At 37.7% G+C, this 19097-nt stretch overlaps 1 protein-coding gene across 1 annotated transcript in view; it reads right to left on the reverse strand.

Annotated features, from left to right (window-relative positions):
- MSH3 (mutS homolog 3) overlaps positions 1-19097 on the reverse strand; it is a 187898-nt gene that overhangs the window by 127943 nt on the left and 40858 nt on the right. Inside the window, exon 9 of the mRNA XM_053907239.1 lies at positions 2654-2766. Coding sequence (XP_053763214.1) covers positions 2654-2766 — 113 coding nt within the window. The remainder of the gene's footprint in view (positions 1-2653; positions 2767-19097) is intronic.

Genomic DNA, 19097 nt, shown 5'->3' on the forward strand with positions numbered 1-19097 from the left:
ACTGAGCAATTGAGCAACTTTTTCAAAATATTAAAATGCCCATCCCCTTTGACCCAGAAATACTCTAAAATGCATGTCAGAGATGTATTTACAAGGAAGTGAGCTGAAAAATCTTTTGTAATAGTGAAATCTAGAGACAACTTAACTGAACATCAATAAGGTAATAGTTAAATAAATTTTGATAAGTCCAGATTATTATGCATCTACCAATAAGAGTGACTTACAACTATCTATAAAGGCACAGAAAACTATCCATAATATATTGCTGAGTGAAGGGGGGAAAAGTTGTACAATTATTCTCATCTCTCAGCAGGAATACTGCTTACCATCTGGTCTCCCAGCTTCATCCCTGTGCCTTACAGGGTATTATTCTCAACAGAGCAGCCAAAAGAATCCTTTTTAAAATGTGCAGCAGACCATTAGACTCCTTTGCTTATAAAAATCCTCCAACATGAGAGAAGCAGCTCAACCCCTTACAGAGGTCTGGAGGTGAGTAACTCCCCACAACTTGCCTTCCACCTCCTTTATTCTCTTCCTTAGTTACTCTGTTCTAGCACCCAGGCTCCGTCTTATTCCTTAAACATAACGGGTACCTGAGATATGCTGTACTTACTGTTGTCTCTGCCTGAAACACTGTTCCTTCACATGTCCATATGGCTTTACCCCTAAACTCCTTCAATCTTTGCTCAAATCTTTGTTCAAGTGCCATTTTCTCAGTGAGGCCTTACTTCATCACCCTATTCAAGTTCACCCTCCTCCATGCGTTATTTTCTTTGTTAATACTTACCACCTTCAAACACACTAACTTAATTTATTGTGTGTATCCGCCCTTAGAATGTGAACTCCAGAAGGGCAGGAATTTTTGTCTGTTTTATTCCTTATTGTATGTGTGATGCTTCACAAAATAGGCCATCAATAAAAATTAGTTAAAAGAATAAATCCAGGTTAGATTAAATATACAGAATTATGCACATATAGTTATATGTGTAGATTTGTACATAGAAAAATTCTTAAAGATTTGAGGGGAGGGACTTTTACTTTTTTGTTTATGCACGACTATGTTTGGACTTTTTTTGCAATAGCCATTTGCTACTTTCAGAAATAAAAAACATTACAAAATATCCTCTACAAATCAGTAATACCAAATACATTAATTCCAATTGTGGCTTTTTATAAAACCAAGGTATAAATAAAGAGTTAGCGAAACTCTTCCACCTTCTGAGAATTTCATCTTTTAACTTTCTATCTCTAGTCCCCAGGATATCTGATAAATTAGATGACGTGCCAGTGAGTTCTGAGGTAACACTGCATGTGGTTAAGAATGACCTAGGGGCGCCTGGGTGGCTCAGTCGGTTAGGTGGCCGACCAGCTCAGGTCACGATCTTGCGGTCCGTGAGTTCGAGCCCCGCGTCGGGCTCTGGGCTGATGGCTCAAAGCCTGGAGCCTGCTTCCGACTCTGTGTCTCCCTCTCTCTCTGCCCCTCCCCCGTTCATGCTGTGTCTCTGTCTCAAAAATAAATAAAACGTTAAAAAAAAAAAAAATTAAAAAAAAAAAAAAAAAAAAAGAAAAGAATGGCCTGAAACCAGTAAATGGCACCTGGACTAAGAAGAATTACTGATTCTACAATTTGGGTCTTCTCTGAGTATACTGACTCTGAAGTTGGCACTGTATGAGGCTTCTAAACCTGGGCAGATCCTGATGAGTGTCTCCTGCCTCTGCAGCTGAGCTGTCACTCGGAGGGATAGGCCAGTAGCACGACTTCAGCCCTCAGTGACCCTATGCACAGCTATAAACCCTGTGCAGGGCTATTCCCACTAAGAGGAGCAAGTGCCCTATTAGCAAGCTGGGTTTCCTCTCCCCTACCCTTCCAAGTGAATCTGATGCCAAAAGTGGCTTATGGTAGGCCTGGGACTTAGTCCTGTCTTTACTTGAGCATAAGACAACAATCCCTTGTGATAATACAGACTGTGTCAGAAGTGGGTTACCCTCACAGACACTCAATTCAATCTGGCACCAAGAGATTAAAGGAGATGGGCAGAGAAATGCTAACAAGACACTGGTGCCTGTAGGAGGGCCAAGGGGAGACTGGTCTATCTATGGTCTAATGGTAACAGTCCTATAACATGTGATAGGATATAAAAATGAAACTTAACAGAAGTTGGACTAGCAGAAAGGAGAGGTACAGACCAAATCAAGCAATGATACCTGGCGAGGACAGGTGAATTAAACAAATAATGGTTACTTAACATATTAAGACCCTGTCATTAATGTTCTGGTATTTAAATTCTGGCAATCAGTCTAACAAAACACTGGCCTTTATCAGGAGATTTAACCAAATACTCTGCAAAACTGCAAGGAAAATAACGGGCTATTTTTTAAGAGAAGCAAAAAGGAAGAGTGATCAGTAATACCTTACACTCCAATGAATCTGTCAAAAACATGAAGTTACTAAACAGTCCTAACTACAAAGGAAGAAGCTGCAGGGGGTGTTTTGATGAGTGCAAGAACAGTGAACACCTGCCTCTACTCTTGCCAGTTATTTAGCGGTAACTGCCTAGTTTTCATTAAGTTGAAAATCAAACTCACACCTTTATCCAAATCTCAACTCAGTTGTATTTGAGGACATTAAGGCTAACACATATACAATATTTACCTTGGATGTCAACTACATCTTTTGCATAAAACTCTGTAACTGCCTGGAAAGCATGGCTGTATTCAAAATACACGTTATCCATCCTTTCTACTCGAATTCTGTCATCCCGCACACTGAAAGAAAAAAATGAAAACCTCAAAGATAATTATTCATAATTGGAACTATCTGTATTTAGGCCTTGGCCTGACCAAAAAAAGAAATTCATTCTTTATTCCTTCGTAAGTTGAAAAAAAGAGAAAGATCTAAAGTTTCCCTGTTAAAAGGTCTCATTTCATAAAATATAATTACCACTTTTACCACTGGTATTTTATATCAAGTAGTACACTGGGATTATCAAGAACCCATTGAATTTGAGGTCAATTACTTTAATAAATACAAAAGGGAGAAAAATGGAAAAGCATCATTTTAATTTAATTGCACCATTTGTTTAAATACTCTACCAATTAAATACATCATCAAGTAATTCTTTCTCTGAAATGGCATCTTTGTCTGGTTGGCTTTTTGCTAAGTCTGTTTCTACCACACTCACCATTCAAACACAGTAAATTCTCCCTAGGTCAACTCTGTCTTCATTTAAAGTGCTTCTATAGTCTCTGTAAAATTCTGTGCACGCATGCGTGTCTAAGATTATGTGAGTACATAAAACCATATCATCCATGCTGACTAGTACATTTTCTTTCTCATCTTCTGTGGCACAGAGCTCCCCATTCCCCCCCTCCTCCCCTCCTTCCCTTGTCACCTCACTACCAACCAATGTTAACAGCCTAGAGTGAAACTTAATTTTATTTCATGTTCATATGCTCAAACACAAGCATATATCATATACATTCATACTCAAACGTGTCCTTGTTTTATAAAAATGGGATGACTTCACACTAGCTCTGTGTATTATTTCATAAGCAGTAACTCTTGGAAATTTCTCCACATAAAGTGACCTAGCAACAGCTAATTGTTTGTAATGCCTGAAAAATACTTCATAGTATGTAAAAGTCATAACTTATTCACCGATTTCTTTTATTATTGGATATTCACTTGATGTTAACATTTGTCACATGTTGCTTTAGAACATTTTATCTAAAATGGTGCAGCCGCTCTGGAAAACAGTGTGGAGGTTCCTCAAAAAATTAAAAGTAGATCTATCCTATGACCCAGCAATAGCACTGCTAAAAACTTACCCAAGAGATACAGGAGTGCTAATGCATAGGGGCATTTGTACCCCAATGTTTATAGCAGCACTTTCAACAATACCCAAATGATGGAAAGAGCCTAAATGTCCAACAACTGATGAATGGATAAAGAAGATGTGGTTTATATATACAATGGAATACTACTTGGCAATGAGAAAGAATGAAATATGGCTCTTTGCAGCAATGTGGATGGAACTGGAGAGTGTTATGCTAAGTGAAATAAGTCAGGCAGAGAGAGACAGATACCATTATGTTTTCACTCATATGTGGATCCTGGAAAACTCAACAGAAGACCAGGGAGGAGGGGAAGGGGGGGAAGGGGGAAAAAGAAAGTTACAGAGAGGGAAGGAGGCAAACCATAGGAGACTCTTAAATACTGAGAACTGAGGGTTGATGGGGGGTGGGGAAGAGGGGAAAATGGGTGACAGGCATTGAGAAAGGCACCTGTTGGGATGGCGTTGTATGAAGACCAATTTGACAATAAATTAAATATTAAAAAATAAATAAAATAGGAAATAAAACAGAAAAAAAACAAAAAATAAAAAATAAAAATAATAAAATAAAAATAAAAATTTAAGTAATAAAAAAATGTAAATTCACATTGATGGGTATGTCAAAGGGGCACCAGGGAGTCAATTGAAAGAACTACCAATGGCCAAAGCTGAAATATTTGAGCAGCTTAATAAATAATGTACTATAAGATTTTAGCCCAAAGTATAAAATAAATATTCCATGAGCCCAATAAATAAATAAATAAATAAATAAATAAATAAATAAAACACCCATTTTGACTTTAAAAAAAATAAGAAAACACTACGTTAAATAAATAAGCAAACAAACAGCACACACTCCTCCTCAGTCACATTCATCTCACTACCATCTGAAAAAGTAAACACTATCTTTAATTTGGTGTATATTAGTACCACATAGGTTTTTAGACTTTGCAATATACCTTAGCATTTTTATACAATATGTTGTTTTATTTCATGTGGTAAATTTTACTTAAGTGGTACTTTATTTCACCTATCCTTCTATAAATTGCTTTTACATTCAGCATTAGAAAATTTATACATGAAGCCAGATAAACCTCTCTTAATTTTTAACTACTTCTAAGTATTCCATTATTTCTTATATTTTCTAGTGAATTTTTAAGGTTTGCTTTTCAAATTAAGTTCACCTGAATTTATTTGGGGGGATGGTATAAAGTTAGAAATACAGTTTGATTTTCCATATGATCATTCATTAATGTTCAAAGCACTGTTTATAAAACATTGTGTCTTTTTCTACCACTTCATAATGTTGCATCCAATAAATATCATATTTCTATATACGTGTGACCCTGTTACTGGCTTCTCTATCCTGTTCCACCATTCTTTTAATATATCTCTGTATCAGGACCACAGTACCTTTATTTCCATGGCGTGGTATCAGTATCTGTGGCACTGCCCCTAGACCTTGCTTTTCAAGATTGCCTTGACTACTCATAGGCCTCTGATTTTCTTTATAAATTTCAGGTTCATCTTGCCAAGTTCACAAAAACCTTACTAGGATTTTGAATGGATACACAATGAATTAATTTAGAAGTATCTTAACAAATCGAGATATCCCACTGTTAAAGACAGTACAATTTCTCTATCTCTTTTATACATAACAATAATGTTATGTAATTTTCTCCATGTTTTATAATCTTCGGTTGTGCTCCTAGGTATGTTACAGATTAATACTACTGTGAAGGGAAACATATTTACTAGAGAGCTATGATGGTATACAGAACCTATCAATTTTTGTACATAGTAACTACTGAATACTCCAATTTATTTTCTTGTATTGTCTATGTATGCATCAATATCACCTGGAAAAAAAACGTTTTTTTTTTTTAATCTCTCCCTTATAATTTCTAATCTTCTTTTCTTTTTCCTATCGCATTACACTACTGGCTAAGACCTTCAGGCTGTGTTGAACAAAGGTAATGCTAACACGCATCCTTTGTCTTCTTGCTGACAATAATAGGAATCCTTCTAAAGTTTCACTCTTAAGTACAATACTTGCTACAAGTTTTTGAATAAATGACTTATTGGCTTAAGATTTGGTAAGTTTCCCAGTTTTGGGAAAAAATGTTTCATCATAAAGGATTATTGAGTCTTAACCTAATGCTCTTTCTACATGTGTTAAAATAATCACATGGCTTATCTCACTTAATTTCTTAATATATTATTCATATTTTCTAATGCTGAATAATCCTTGTCATGATGTTCTGTGCTACTTAAGTAAAGTTATAAACCTGATTTCTTACTGGGTTTTTTTTCCCCCAGAAAATCTGTGCCAGCATACCTAGCTCCAAAAGCTTTTTCTGTTCTGCCTACTACAAGACTAGGCAAGCATAAGCTGATCCAGGAAGAAATCTAAGAGGGAGGATTTTCTCCCATCTGTGGTGCTGAAGAAGGATATTTTTCACCTTAATCCACTGGATAGAGAGTATCAGACTAACTTTAACAAATCTCTTATCAATTTTTATCTTCCTGTAGACTCCCTTAATACCTGGATTTTTAGAAGCCTGTAGTAAAGGTATTATTTAGGAACTCAAAAAACAGTGAATGACCTTACATGAGCTCCACAGTGATTTTGTACAAATTCCTAGAATGAACGCAAGAGGCAGCTGGTTACTCAATTACTGTTCTAATTAACGTTTTGTTTGATAAGCAGATAAGGATTTAGAAACCCATTAAATTTGATAAAAATGGACTTGTTAGTTATCCTTAAGGCTTTCATGGAAGTATTACAAGAGTGTTAAATTCATCATTCTGCAATCTGTATATTGAACATCTTCATGCAAACATTTTTCCACAAACTGGTTGGAGTTATAAAATCTGTTTTGTCAGATTTCTTAATTGAAGAAAGTTATGGTAAATTTAAATCACTATCTTTAAAACAAATGTCTACTTTAAACACTGTGTACATAATGAGTAATATCCAACCAGAATTTTGCCAAACTAGATTTTAGTAAAACTTCTACATTAAGCAGAGAACTCTTGATCTGGATGTCCTCAAACTACAGTCTGTGGAATACCTGCATGAGAATCACCTGCAACACACATTAAAGGCACAGATCCCATACTCCAAATGTGTTGGATCTGAATTCAGCAGGAAGTTAGGGGAGAAGGGGTATTTTCATTTTCAACAGAGTTTTCAGGATGATTCACAGGCAATCTGCAGACTGGAAACAGTCATCTACATGAGCCACACTGGCAGTCACTGCAAGACTAGAACACAAAGAGGAAGTGTAAATCTTTTCCAACAACAGTCTAGGTTTCAGCTGCTCTTTTACAGGTGGGTAGTAAGTATCCTTCCACCAAAAAAATTTTAAAGAAATAAACTATGGTCATGTAACTGACCTGAGTCTAAAAAATTATAAAGACACTCTCCCTTTCCCATCCTTTACAGAGGCTGTTTGTGGCCAGGGCATAAGCCTCCTGAATGGAAAGGAAGCTAAACAGAGGCTGTGCTCCTCCCTGGGCCCAGGGTGGTGACTCCCCTTCTATGCTGGATCAGAGGACTATGGTCAAAATAGCAGTCTCAGTCATTACATGGGGTATGCCAAGCTGGACTGTTTTAAATTAAGATTTCTAATTTAAAAAAAATCCTTTTCATATGCAACATGCCTCTCTGTTGCCAAATGTATTGTTTTTGAAAAATTAAATGGTGATAAAACTCTCAATGAGTGTGGAACCCACACTAAAAAAAAAAAAAAAAAAAAAAGTAACTTCAGATCCAATAATATCTTTTAATGTCAACTTGAACATAAAACTGATGACTCTCTGGTGTTGAATAATAGACCACCTACAAAGATCTTGATCTAATGTTCAACTGTGACCAAACAAATGTCAGCTTACCAATTTTATGATCTATGCTAACTTTAGAAACTATAATTTTTATAGACAAAAAGAGCCTTGTTAAAGGCTGACAATCTGCTATAGGAAAACTCACAAAGCCTCTACTGACAGTATTCTTACTGATAATAAAAATACTGATGGAGTTCCAAGCATCCTGGCTGAATGATTAATTCTCTCTTCTGAGGATAGCATGTAACACAGATCCAGAATGAATAAAACAGACCATGTAACAGAGTTGCGATGTCTCTGTATGAGAATTAGAATGAAATTCATTAGTCTTATCACCATTTATAGTAGGGAACCACAGGAAGGCTAAGGGCATTATGTGAAATTAAAATTATAAAGACAACCACAAATATCAGAATCATCCCACAAAAACAAGGACAATAGGCCACATGGTGAAAGTCTTTAAAATACACAAAAAAAAGAATAAAAACCTAATATCAAATATATCTGCCAAAACAACAAATGTAAATAGGATGAACTCACTTATTAAAATAGAAGTGATCTCAGATTGGATTACAAAGGGGAAAAAAAATTCTGCTATAATCAGGAGTAAAACTTACAAGAAAGTAATTCAGAAAGGTTAAAAACAAAGGGATCACCGGAAAAAACTTGCCTAGATGAATAGACTAGTCAAATGCAAATTAAAAAGAAAAGATGGGACAAGATTTTATTATCAGGCAAGACAGAATTCAGGACAAAAAGCACTAAATAAGACAAAGACAGGTGCTCCATACTGACAAAAAGGAGATGAAAGAAAGACTTTTCACCCCATTATCTTTCAAATTCTTTTAGATTTTTGAGCCACTAGAATATACTACCTCTTCAAAAAATAAAACTGTTGATTAGAAAAGCGAAAGAAAAGGAAAGAATGGATTACAGAATTTATACAGAAACTCCCAGGAGATGTTCATCCACTTCCCTGGACTTGAACCCTGGAGTCTGAGTCCAGGGACAGAGTCGCTGGAGCCATCCTGCCACCTTGTGGAACATGAGAGGAAGGTGAACACAAGGAGGTGAGACAAAGGAGAAGAGCTCCTAAATGCAGCCAGGCCTGATTCCAGCCTACTTTCAAGCTTTTCACTTATACGTGCTGATATGTTCACATTCAACTTTAAAAATTTTTGGTGAGAACTCACTACAAAATAAGAGATTTCAAACTGAGAAACGGAATCTTTTGCTACTCAGAGAAGGAAGTAGACACTATAACACAGCTTCTAAGAAAGTTGGCAAGTTCTACCCAAGTCCACATGGCCAACAGTGAACTGAGGCAAGGAAGACCTAAAGTTTGATTTTAGCTGGTTAAGTCTGCTTTAGATCAAACCAACAGGCAGGCAGAGTACCTGGAGATTCTGGACACTAGAAGGACCCTCCTCCCAGCCTTCCTCACCAAGCGGAGGAGATAGAATCTTAGCCAAGGTGCCATTGGGGACTAAAAACTAAAAGCAGATTTAGATCCTCTGCTGGATTAGAGAGTGGAAGTAAACACACCAGGCCCATCCACAAAGGACAGGCCTGATGGGGAATAGAAGGGAGGACTGAGAAGTTCCTCACTCACTATGCAAGCTCCATGAGGCCTCAGGACAGAGGGCCAAACCCCAGGAACTATTCAAGGCCAGCATGCAGGGCTGCTGTGATCTTTGAAAGAAGAAGAGGTAAGTTTTACATTAATGTAAGAAGTCTGTACTAAGAAAATTCATGTCTTTCTAAAACTTTCTCTAGCTTTCTCTAAACTTTTGGTTTTACTTTTTCTTCTTCTATAGTGATTACTACTTATTTTGTTGTTGTTAAGGAAAAGATGCATCAAAAAATCTCCAATCTGGGGTGCCTGGGTGGCTCAGTCAGTTGAGCATGCAACTCTTGATTTCGGGTCAGGTCATGATCACCATCTCATGGTCATGAGATGGAAAGCCACTCAGCACTGAGCTGCTTAGGATTCTCTCTCTCTCTCTCTCTCTCTCTCTCTCTCTCTCGCTCCCCTTCCCCTACTCGGGTGTGATCTCTCTCTCAAAATGAATAAATGAACTTTAAAAAAATAAATAAAATAAAATGAATTTTAAAAATACATACATTAAAAAAATCTCCAATCTGTCTTGGCAAACCTGACATGAAACTACTTCTCTGCAATGAAGTGAGGAAAATAAGAGGATTACAATACTCGAACTTGGGAAACCGAAGGGAAAGGGGAAACGTGAAGGGGAGGAAATGGAGGCAGAAAAAGCCCAAGGGCCTCAAGAAGCCATTCATTTCTGCCCAGGGTCATGACTTTCCAGCTTTTCTTCCCTGACCCTGGAAATCTCTTAAAATGAATTCTCTTCAACAACATTTTAAAGCCTCCATCCTTTCTTAACTGTCTGCCCATTACAATCTCCACAGACCATACCCCAGACCTCTGTGCACATTCTTATTTAAAAGTTGGGCCAAGACTCACCTTCTCTAAGACGCTTTCCCAGAAGAAGAACCACATGCTAGGAAGGCGTGTGCTTTCTACTAGACACGTGGGACTGTGGTTTGTAAAGTAATAGCTTTAGAAATAAAGCTACCTTGTTTTAAGCACACATGCTTTTTGTTAGAAACTTTATTGCCAGAGACAGAAATACAAACTGTAATATGCATTATAACGGAATGAAAATTTCATGAAATATTAACCAAAATAATAGGTCAACTATGCTATAAAACATTACTCCTTTTTAAGTCCAGAAACAGAGGTGAAGGAAGGGAATGGTTACTTCCTTGTGTGTTTTTCCTGAAAGGTCATGTAACATTGTGGTTGAAAGCATGTGCTTCAGAGCCAGGAAGTCTGGACCAAATGCCAGTTCTGCCATTTACCAGTTATACAACCCTAGACTCAACATCTCTCTGCTCAGTTGCCTCATCTATAAAATCAGTGTTAAAAGAACAGTAGCTCTTTCACAGGGTATTTGTGAAGATTAAATCTGTCAGTAAATAGAAAGCACTTAGAATAGTGTCTAAAACATATTGTTAGCTATTGCTATTATTATTACTATTATTACCACTACTTAAGAATAAAAGAAAGTAGTCACATACTCAAAAGAAAAGGGCAAAAAGAGAGAGAGCTTTAGAATAGGTGTAACTGGAGGAGACAGGAAAAGGAAAAAGACATGTCAGCAATAAGGAATATTTCCAGTAGCTACCAAGATAGGTCTCCAATAGCACCTTTTTCACCCCAACGGAACAAGGGTGAAGGGAGGAAAAGCTAATAGGTGATTTCAGAAATCACTGCACCCCTTCCATACCATCTCACCTATTTCTGATACTTGAAAGCTCCTTAAACAGACACAAAGCATTTTCATTTCACAAGCAGAAACAAAAGTTACTCAGTAGTCACTTAAATAGCAGTCTTCAAAAAAACATTAGAGAACAAAAAGATATAGAAAGGCTAACCTATAGTAACATCATTTTTTAAACACAAGGAAAATTAAAAACAAAAGCAGCTAAGCTCTAAAATTGACTACTTAAGACTGTACTTATTGTGTAGTCTTTATTTTTGTGTTTTCCTGGATGATCCACCAACGCTTTAGCTTAATTTTTCACACACACACACACACACACACACACACACACACACACACACAGTCATCGATTTTATACTCATCTCTAATTGGGTCTAGTAGGGACAAATCGGCACAGTGGGCGTCTAGAGCTCCTGTCCCATTCACTCTATGTTTCTAATACATAAATAACATTTGAGACCAAACTTTTTAAAATGACATCCTAGAAACTCAGTGTCTAAAATATCTACTAGAAGAACATAAAAATCCAGGTTACTTTTCAAAGTTAAGCTCAAAGTAAAGCCTAACCATAATTTAATGTGGCTAGAAGCGTCTTTTCAACTACCGAAGTGAAAACAACTAGTAATTACATGGAGAAAAAGGAACTTCAATCCCCATACTCCTACTATGCCCAAAAAATTTAATCCAAATATGTAAGAGAGCCAAAAGTTAAAGTTAAAACTATAAAACTTCTAGAAGAAAACATAAGAGAAAAATCTTCATGACCTTCAAGTAGGCAAAGATTTCTTAGGTCACAAAAAGCACTAACCATAAAAGAAGAAATCGACAAAACCATCAAAAACAAAACCTTCTGTCCTGTACCTGGCTCCACAAGGGGTGTGCAATCTACTTAAGATTCTCTCTTCCTCTCCCTCTCCCCAGCTTGCATTTACACACTCACTCTCACTCTCTCTCTCTCTCTCTCTCTCTCTCTCTAAAAAATAACAAAACAAACAAACAAATAAAAAAATCCTTTTGGTATTCCAAGGTCATCAAGAAAATTAAAAGGCAAGCCAGAGGCTGAGAGGAAATAGTCACAATACATATACCTCACAAAGCATTTTTATTCAGAAGGTAGAAAGAATTCTAATTCTTATAGCTCAATCAGACAAGTAACCCAATATAACCCAAAATAGCCAGTAAGTACATGAAAATATCACTGGCCAACCCCCAAAAAGGAAGTTAAACCAAAATGAGTCACCACTTCACACTCACTGTAAGGGCTAAAATTATAAGACTAGCAATACCAAGAGCTGGCAATGCAGACATAGGGCAACTACGACTCTCATACCCTACTGGTGGGAGTATTTAACAGGGGAACTACTTTGAAAAATAGTTTGGTTGTTTCTTACACAGTTAAGTACATATTTACCCAACCCAGCAATTCCACTTCCACTACCCCTAGGTATTTACCCCAAATAAAAACATATGTCCATTAAAAAAAAAACTAGTATACGGGGGTGCCCGGGTGGCTCAGTTGGTTAAGCGTCCGAGTTCAGCTCAGGTCATGATCTCACAGTTTGTGGGTTCAGGCCACGCATCAGGCTCTGTGCTGACAGCTCAGAGCCTGGAGCCTGCTTCAGATTCTTTGTCTCCCTCTCTCTCTGTCCCTCCCCAACTTGCACTCTGTCTCGCTCTCTCTCTCTCAAAAATAAATAAACATTAAAAAAAGAAACTAGTATACAAATGTTCTTAGCAGCTTTACTGAAAAAAGGCAAAAGCCAAATGTTCAGCAAGTGAATGGATGAACACATTTTGGTACATTCCTACAATGCAGTATTACTGAACAATTTAAAAAAACTTACTGATACACAGAAACATGGGTGAATTTCATAGGCATTATGCTAAAAGAAGCTGGACATAAAAGTATATGATTACATTGATGTGAAATTCTAAAACAGTCTAATAAGACCAGTATTTGCTTAGAGTAGGAGGCAGAGGCAGGGAGAAAATGGCTGCAAAGAGGCACAGGGAACCTTCTGGTAAGATGGAAATGTTCTACATCCTAATTGGGGGGTTGTTTATACTGATGTACCCATTTGTCAAGATTGATTTGATTCATACATTTAAAATGTGGAAATTTTATTGCATGTAAATTATACTTGATTAAAGCAGATTAAAAATAAAGCCTTTGATATTTGTGAGATATAATTTATAACTGAAATTTTTCTACTAAACAAAAACTGAACAATTACAGAAATTCCTGTGCACATGTGTATTTCAAGTACATTTTTGGAATAACTTTCTAATTCCAATATTTATTCAGCAAAAAGCAGTGGTGTGGAGAAGTGTATGATTTTGAAGAAAAATATTTAACTTCAAAAAGTCTGCTCCAAATTTGAGATGATCACAGTTTGAATGTTATCCACTGTTTTATATACATATAATCATTCAAAACAAGGTAAATTTTTTAAAAAATAATTTATGCTTCCTGTGCTTCCAAAGATATTTTTCCAATCACAAGTATCACAAAATCGTTACGTGACATATTTGCCTTTGAGAAAAAGAAGAAAATAAAACCTACTTTTTTGAGAACAATCATCTTATGTAATCCTAAAGATGACTATCAGCATTAAAACATTCTCAGATCACTGCAAATTCATCTCATTTTTTTCATGCATGATTAAAAGCATTTTCTCAGCAAGACACAAAATCAAGACTATTTCACTCCGATCATATGCCTTTTGAGTTGACTAACAAGCTCACACCTGCCTCAGACAACCTAAAATAACAAATCTTCCTAAACTAATGCTTTTCTCTATAAATACTGACTCTTATATTATGCCCAGAAAGACATGCTTCAAAAAAATTCAACAAATTGACTATCTGAAATTCATAGTACAATTAAAAAAATTATACACAACACACCAGTTAACTGGTGTTTCCTTTTTCATTCAAGTCAACACATCTTCACTGTGTAAATACTACAGGAACAAACAGAGAAAAAGAAAAAGGAAGGTCCCTGCCTGTGTTATAGGTTGAACTGTGTCCCCCTAAAACCATTATGTGGAAGTCCTAACCCCCAGTATCTCAGAATATGACTTTATTTGGAGACAGGGTCCTTACAAAGGTAATCAAGTTAAAGTGAGGTTCTTAGGGTGGGCTCTAAGCCGGTATGACAGGGGCCCTTATGACAAAGGGAAATATGCACGTAAAGACCCACACAGAAGGGAAGACAATATAAAGAAATAGAGGAAGGAGATAACTCTCTGTGAGGCACAGAAAGAAGCCTGGAGGATCCTTCCATCACTGCCCTTAGAAGGAATCGACCCTGTTGATACCTTGATCTTGGGACTCCTGGCCTCCGGAACTGGGAGACGATACATTTCTGGTCTTTAAGCCACCCAATCTGTGATACTTTGTTACAGTAGCCCTAGCAAATTAATATACTCTGCAAAAGGCTGAACATGTATTTAGAGAGGCTTATAAACAAATCACTAGAATACCAAACAGATTGAGAAGAATGCTATGGTGGTATCTGCCAATTCCAAGTGTGTAAACATACCCGCTATGGCTGACTTTAAGCTACCCCTGCATTAACAACATGACAGAAAACTCCTGGAAACATAACAATCCATTCACAAAGCTTCTACAAGCCAGCTGTGGCACAGACCAAAAATGCAAGCATCAGGATTTAATATCCACATGCGATTCCAATTATAGCCAAGGTTGGAATCATACCTAAAAAGTGTAGGACAGCTTCAATAAAGCAATAAGACTGTTAGGATATAGAGTATTTTAAAAGATAGATGTGGGAAAAACACAATGTACAACCTAAGAATAGCTTAAGAATGATAGAAAATAAATGATGAAAGAAAAATAAGAGCTAATATTTACTCAGTGCTCACTATGTTCTAGGCACTGTTTTAAGCCCTTACGAGTATTAACTAACTTAATCCTCACTACAATTTCATGAGATAGTTGTATTATTACATACCTGTTTTTGAGTAAGGAAAACAGAGCCACAAAAAATGTTAAGATCCACAGCTAAAAAGTGAGGAAGCTAGGATTCAAACGCAGGGTGTCTGGCCATAGACGTTGTACTCAGACCACTGTTCTTGCCATTTCTCACTGTACATGACATGTTCTGAACATGCCAATAGTCTGGTGCAGCTAGGGCCCAGGGACAAGGATAAGAGACGAGGTGGGAGAAAGGGTGCCATTCTTCTGGCCTCAGGTATAGGTTACCTTACACAAGTAATGGGTTTGCAAATCAAACTCTTCGAAAGTGGATTAATTTAACCTTCTTGCATGACTTGTTATTTAAATGCACCAAATCAAATTAGAATCTGAAAATGCCTAGAAGTCTGCAAGAGAAAATCTCTCCATAAAACAAAATCACCGTCTCCTTATCTGTTGCGTGTCTAATTCTCAGTTTTTACGTGGAAGGATTGCTTAGAAGGTAAAAAAGCACCTGTAGTCACTCAGGAGCAATCAGCATGGCTTAGAGCCTCTGGGAATAAAAGCAGGAAAAAGCATACAGATTCTCCAAGCCACAAAGAGAATTCCAGAAGATGAGGCTGCACACAATAAGCACCCGAAGCACAAGCAAGCAGGAAAATTTTCCACTTCTGAAGTTAGAATAGAGACACCCACAAACACTTCACATCACCACAGCCCCAGGGGACTAAGGAATTCCACTGTTGTCTGCTACATTTAGCCAGCATTTAACTCTAGAATTGTACTTTTAAAAAAATCACTGTATATTTACGTGTTTGCACAGCATTGTCATACATCAGCACTTTGACAAAGGTAGTATTTTAGCATATGGGATAACGATAGGAGTGGATAAAATACATATCTCTGAAGTGAAATCTTTGCACTGTTAGCATAGAAGGAAATATAAAGTGGAAGGAAATATGCAAGCAGGAAGCAAGACAGAAGCTTCTCTCCTTCTCTGTACACAGGGCCATGGAACTAACCTAAGGAAGCCCTTTCTTCACAGAATGTGAGGAGAGTCTAAGCTCTGTCTCTCTGTAGCAAAAAGTAGGTGGGAAGGAAGCAGAATATGACAATCAACCCACAGGCCAAGCTGTTCTCACTGTTCTCTGGAAGGTAGAAGAAAGAGGATTTCATTATGTATGGGTGGGCAATCTCTTGTCTTACTCAATTTAATCACCCACAGATAAACTTTGTGACATCTGGGGGCTGATAGTTAAGAGTTACATAAAAAACTGTAAAGTATACTTACCTATAAGGTAATTCATACATAAATGATACCCTGACTTAGCAATTAGAAACTGTTCAGACTTGAAAATGGCAGTCACCACTTTATCAAGTACTTCCAAACTCCCAATATTTCAGTCAGAACCACAGCTAGTATTTATATTCCTATTTGCAAGAAAAGTTATGTCTACTTAAACAGTATTAAACACCTGTCATTTTCCAGCTACTGGGAAAAATGAGGTAGAATAAACTCAGCATCCAAGAAAGAGAGACAGTGGTCTGACTTAATTCCAGTAAATAGCTACTGATGAACAAAAGGTTAAGAAAAACATTTTACATCATTAGCCAGAACCCACAGATATTGAGTGTATTACTCTGCTATTGCCACTGTAACAAATTACTACAAACTTAAAACAACAGTCATTTATTATCATAGTTACTTAGGTCAGAAGTCTGACACTGGTCTCACTGGGCAGGGCTATGTTCCTTTCTGGATGCTCCAGGTGAGAATGGGGTTCCTTGTTGTCATAGACTTTGTCTAAAGTTCTCTTTTTGTCTAACAAAAGAGCGGATGCAGGATTAAAACAAGAGATGGCTAATGTGGGGGGGGGGGGGGGACAAGAAGAGCCCGCATAAGGGTCCTTGCCCTGTATTTATTCACATCAGAAGGCTTGCAAACGTGATGCGCGTGTACAAAGAGACAAAGAAACTAGGAACATTAACTTGTGGATGTGAGGGGGGAAAGGGGATTTTGAAGATACACAGTGTTTGGGGTTTGGGTCAATAGAAAACAAAATCCAGGCGGTGGGCAGATGGGTAGGTGGTTGTTAACAGCAGACAGGAGGTGCTGTGCCTGTTTATCTTTGCCAGCCTAGGGGGATGAGACAGATAGGGGGAATAACCTCAGGGCTAACGAGACACCTTTTCTTTTGTTAACCATCTCTGCTCCTAGCTGCTTTGCCTACAGCTCAGCTGTCCAAAGTCCAATTCACCAATTTACCTGACCTGGCCCTATTCTCCTATGAAAGCAGCTTTCTGCTATAGTGCTAAATAAACTTGGGATGCTTTCATCCTGAATATCTAGTCTTGTTATTCCTATGTATTGGGCACCTTTGCGCCAATTCTATTTCAGGCCTTTGCCTTTATTTGGGGGGGGGGGGGGGTTCAGCAACCCCTCCCTATTTTGGGGTGCCTTTACACTTCCCTATTCATGGCACCTTTGTGCCTCCCTATTCTTGGAGTGCCAATCTGGTCACCCAAACTCAGGTGTGAGCATTTTATGACTTTGTGTTTCTTTATGCCTTGTTAACCCATTGGTGTAGGCCCGGGGGATTCCTACCTTGTTTATTCCAGTTTCTAGAGGCAGGCTACATTCTCTGGTTCATGCTGTCTTCTCTGCCTCAAAGCCCGCATTGTGGGTCAAATTAAGTACATCATATCACTCTGACCTCCTCTACTTCCCTCTTCCACATTTAAAGGACTCCTGTGATTAACTGGGCCCATCTAGATAATTCAGGACTATCTCCCCATCTTAAAGTCATCTGAGCAGCAACCTTAATTCCCCCTTACCATGTAATCTGACGTATTCACAGGTTCCAGGAACTGGGACGTGAATATCTCTGGAGGGCCATCCTTCTGCCTTCTACAGACAGAAAGACACACACACACCTGTGTGCAGAGCTACTCGACTACTTAAGCCTGTTTCCTCATTTATAAAAATGTATAGTTTGTAAATTACATAGTTACTACTTCAAAGAACTGTTGTTTACATGTTAGTAAAAGAATATGCCTGGTATATACTAAGAGCTTCATTAACTTTTTTTTTTTTTAACAAATTCTTATTTCATCTCTGTTTAAACTTTTCTCTCACCGTGGAATGCTTTTCCCAGCACCTGTCTAGTTAAGTGCTACCTATCATTCCAGGCCCTCTCTTACATAAAGTTTCCCTACATTCTGTAAAACTCCATTGCCTGACATAGTAGCTACTCATCACATGTGGCTGGCTACTGACCCCTTGAAATGTGGCTAGTGGCTAGTCAGAACCGAGATGTGCTTTAAGTGTAAAACACATACTGGATTTTAAAAACTGAGTGTGTAAAAAGGAATGTAAAGAATTAGTGTATAAAAAAGAATGCAAAAGAAGAACATGTTGAAATGATTGTTTGGGATATGTTAAATTAAACGTACCCTCAAAATTAAATTCACTTGTTTCCTTTTATTTTTCATTGTGGATACCAGAAAATTTAGTTTATTTACTGAGAGAGAGAGAGAGAACACAAGTAAGGGAGGGGCAAAGAGAGAGGGAGACAGAATCCCAAAAAGGCTCCAGGCTGTCAGCACAGAGCCCAACACAGGGCTCCATCTCACAAACCGTGAGATCATGACCAGAGTCAAAACCAAAGAGTCAGACACTTACCCGACTAAGCCACTCAGGCACCACCCCTGGCTACCAGAAAATTTAAAATTGCTTATGTGTTCAATGGTATCATAAGAACAGTCAGTGTTGCACAGTGACAGATAGTAGGTACTACACTTGTGGTGAGCATAGGCATAATGTACAGACTTGGGGAATCATTCACTGTGTGGTACACCTGAAACTAATGTAACGTTGTGTGTCAACTATACTTTAATAAAAAATAAACAAGGGGGCGCCTGGGTGGCTCAGTCAGTTAAGCCTCTGACTTCGGCTCAGGTCATGATCTCACAGCTTGTGAGTTCAGACCCCATGTCAGAGCCTGCTTCGGATTCTGTGTCTCCCTCTCTCTCTGCCCGTGGCACTGTGTGTGTCTCTCTCTCTGAAAAATAAATAAAACATTTAAAAATAAACAAAATAACATGTGACTTGCATTTGTGAATCACATCACATTTCTACTAAGGAATACTGCTCCATTCTCTCCTTCTCGTG

Source organism: Panthera pardus, unplaced genomic scaffold, assembly GCF_024362965.1.
Source record: "Panthera pardus isolate Hobbes unplaced genomic scaffold, ASM2436296v1 HiC_scaffold_2, whole genome shotgun sequence".
In the NCBI taxonomy this organism is placed as follows: domain Eukaryota; kingdom Metazoa; phylum Chordata; class Mammalia; order Carnivora; family Felidae; genus Panthera; species Panthera pardus.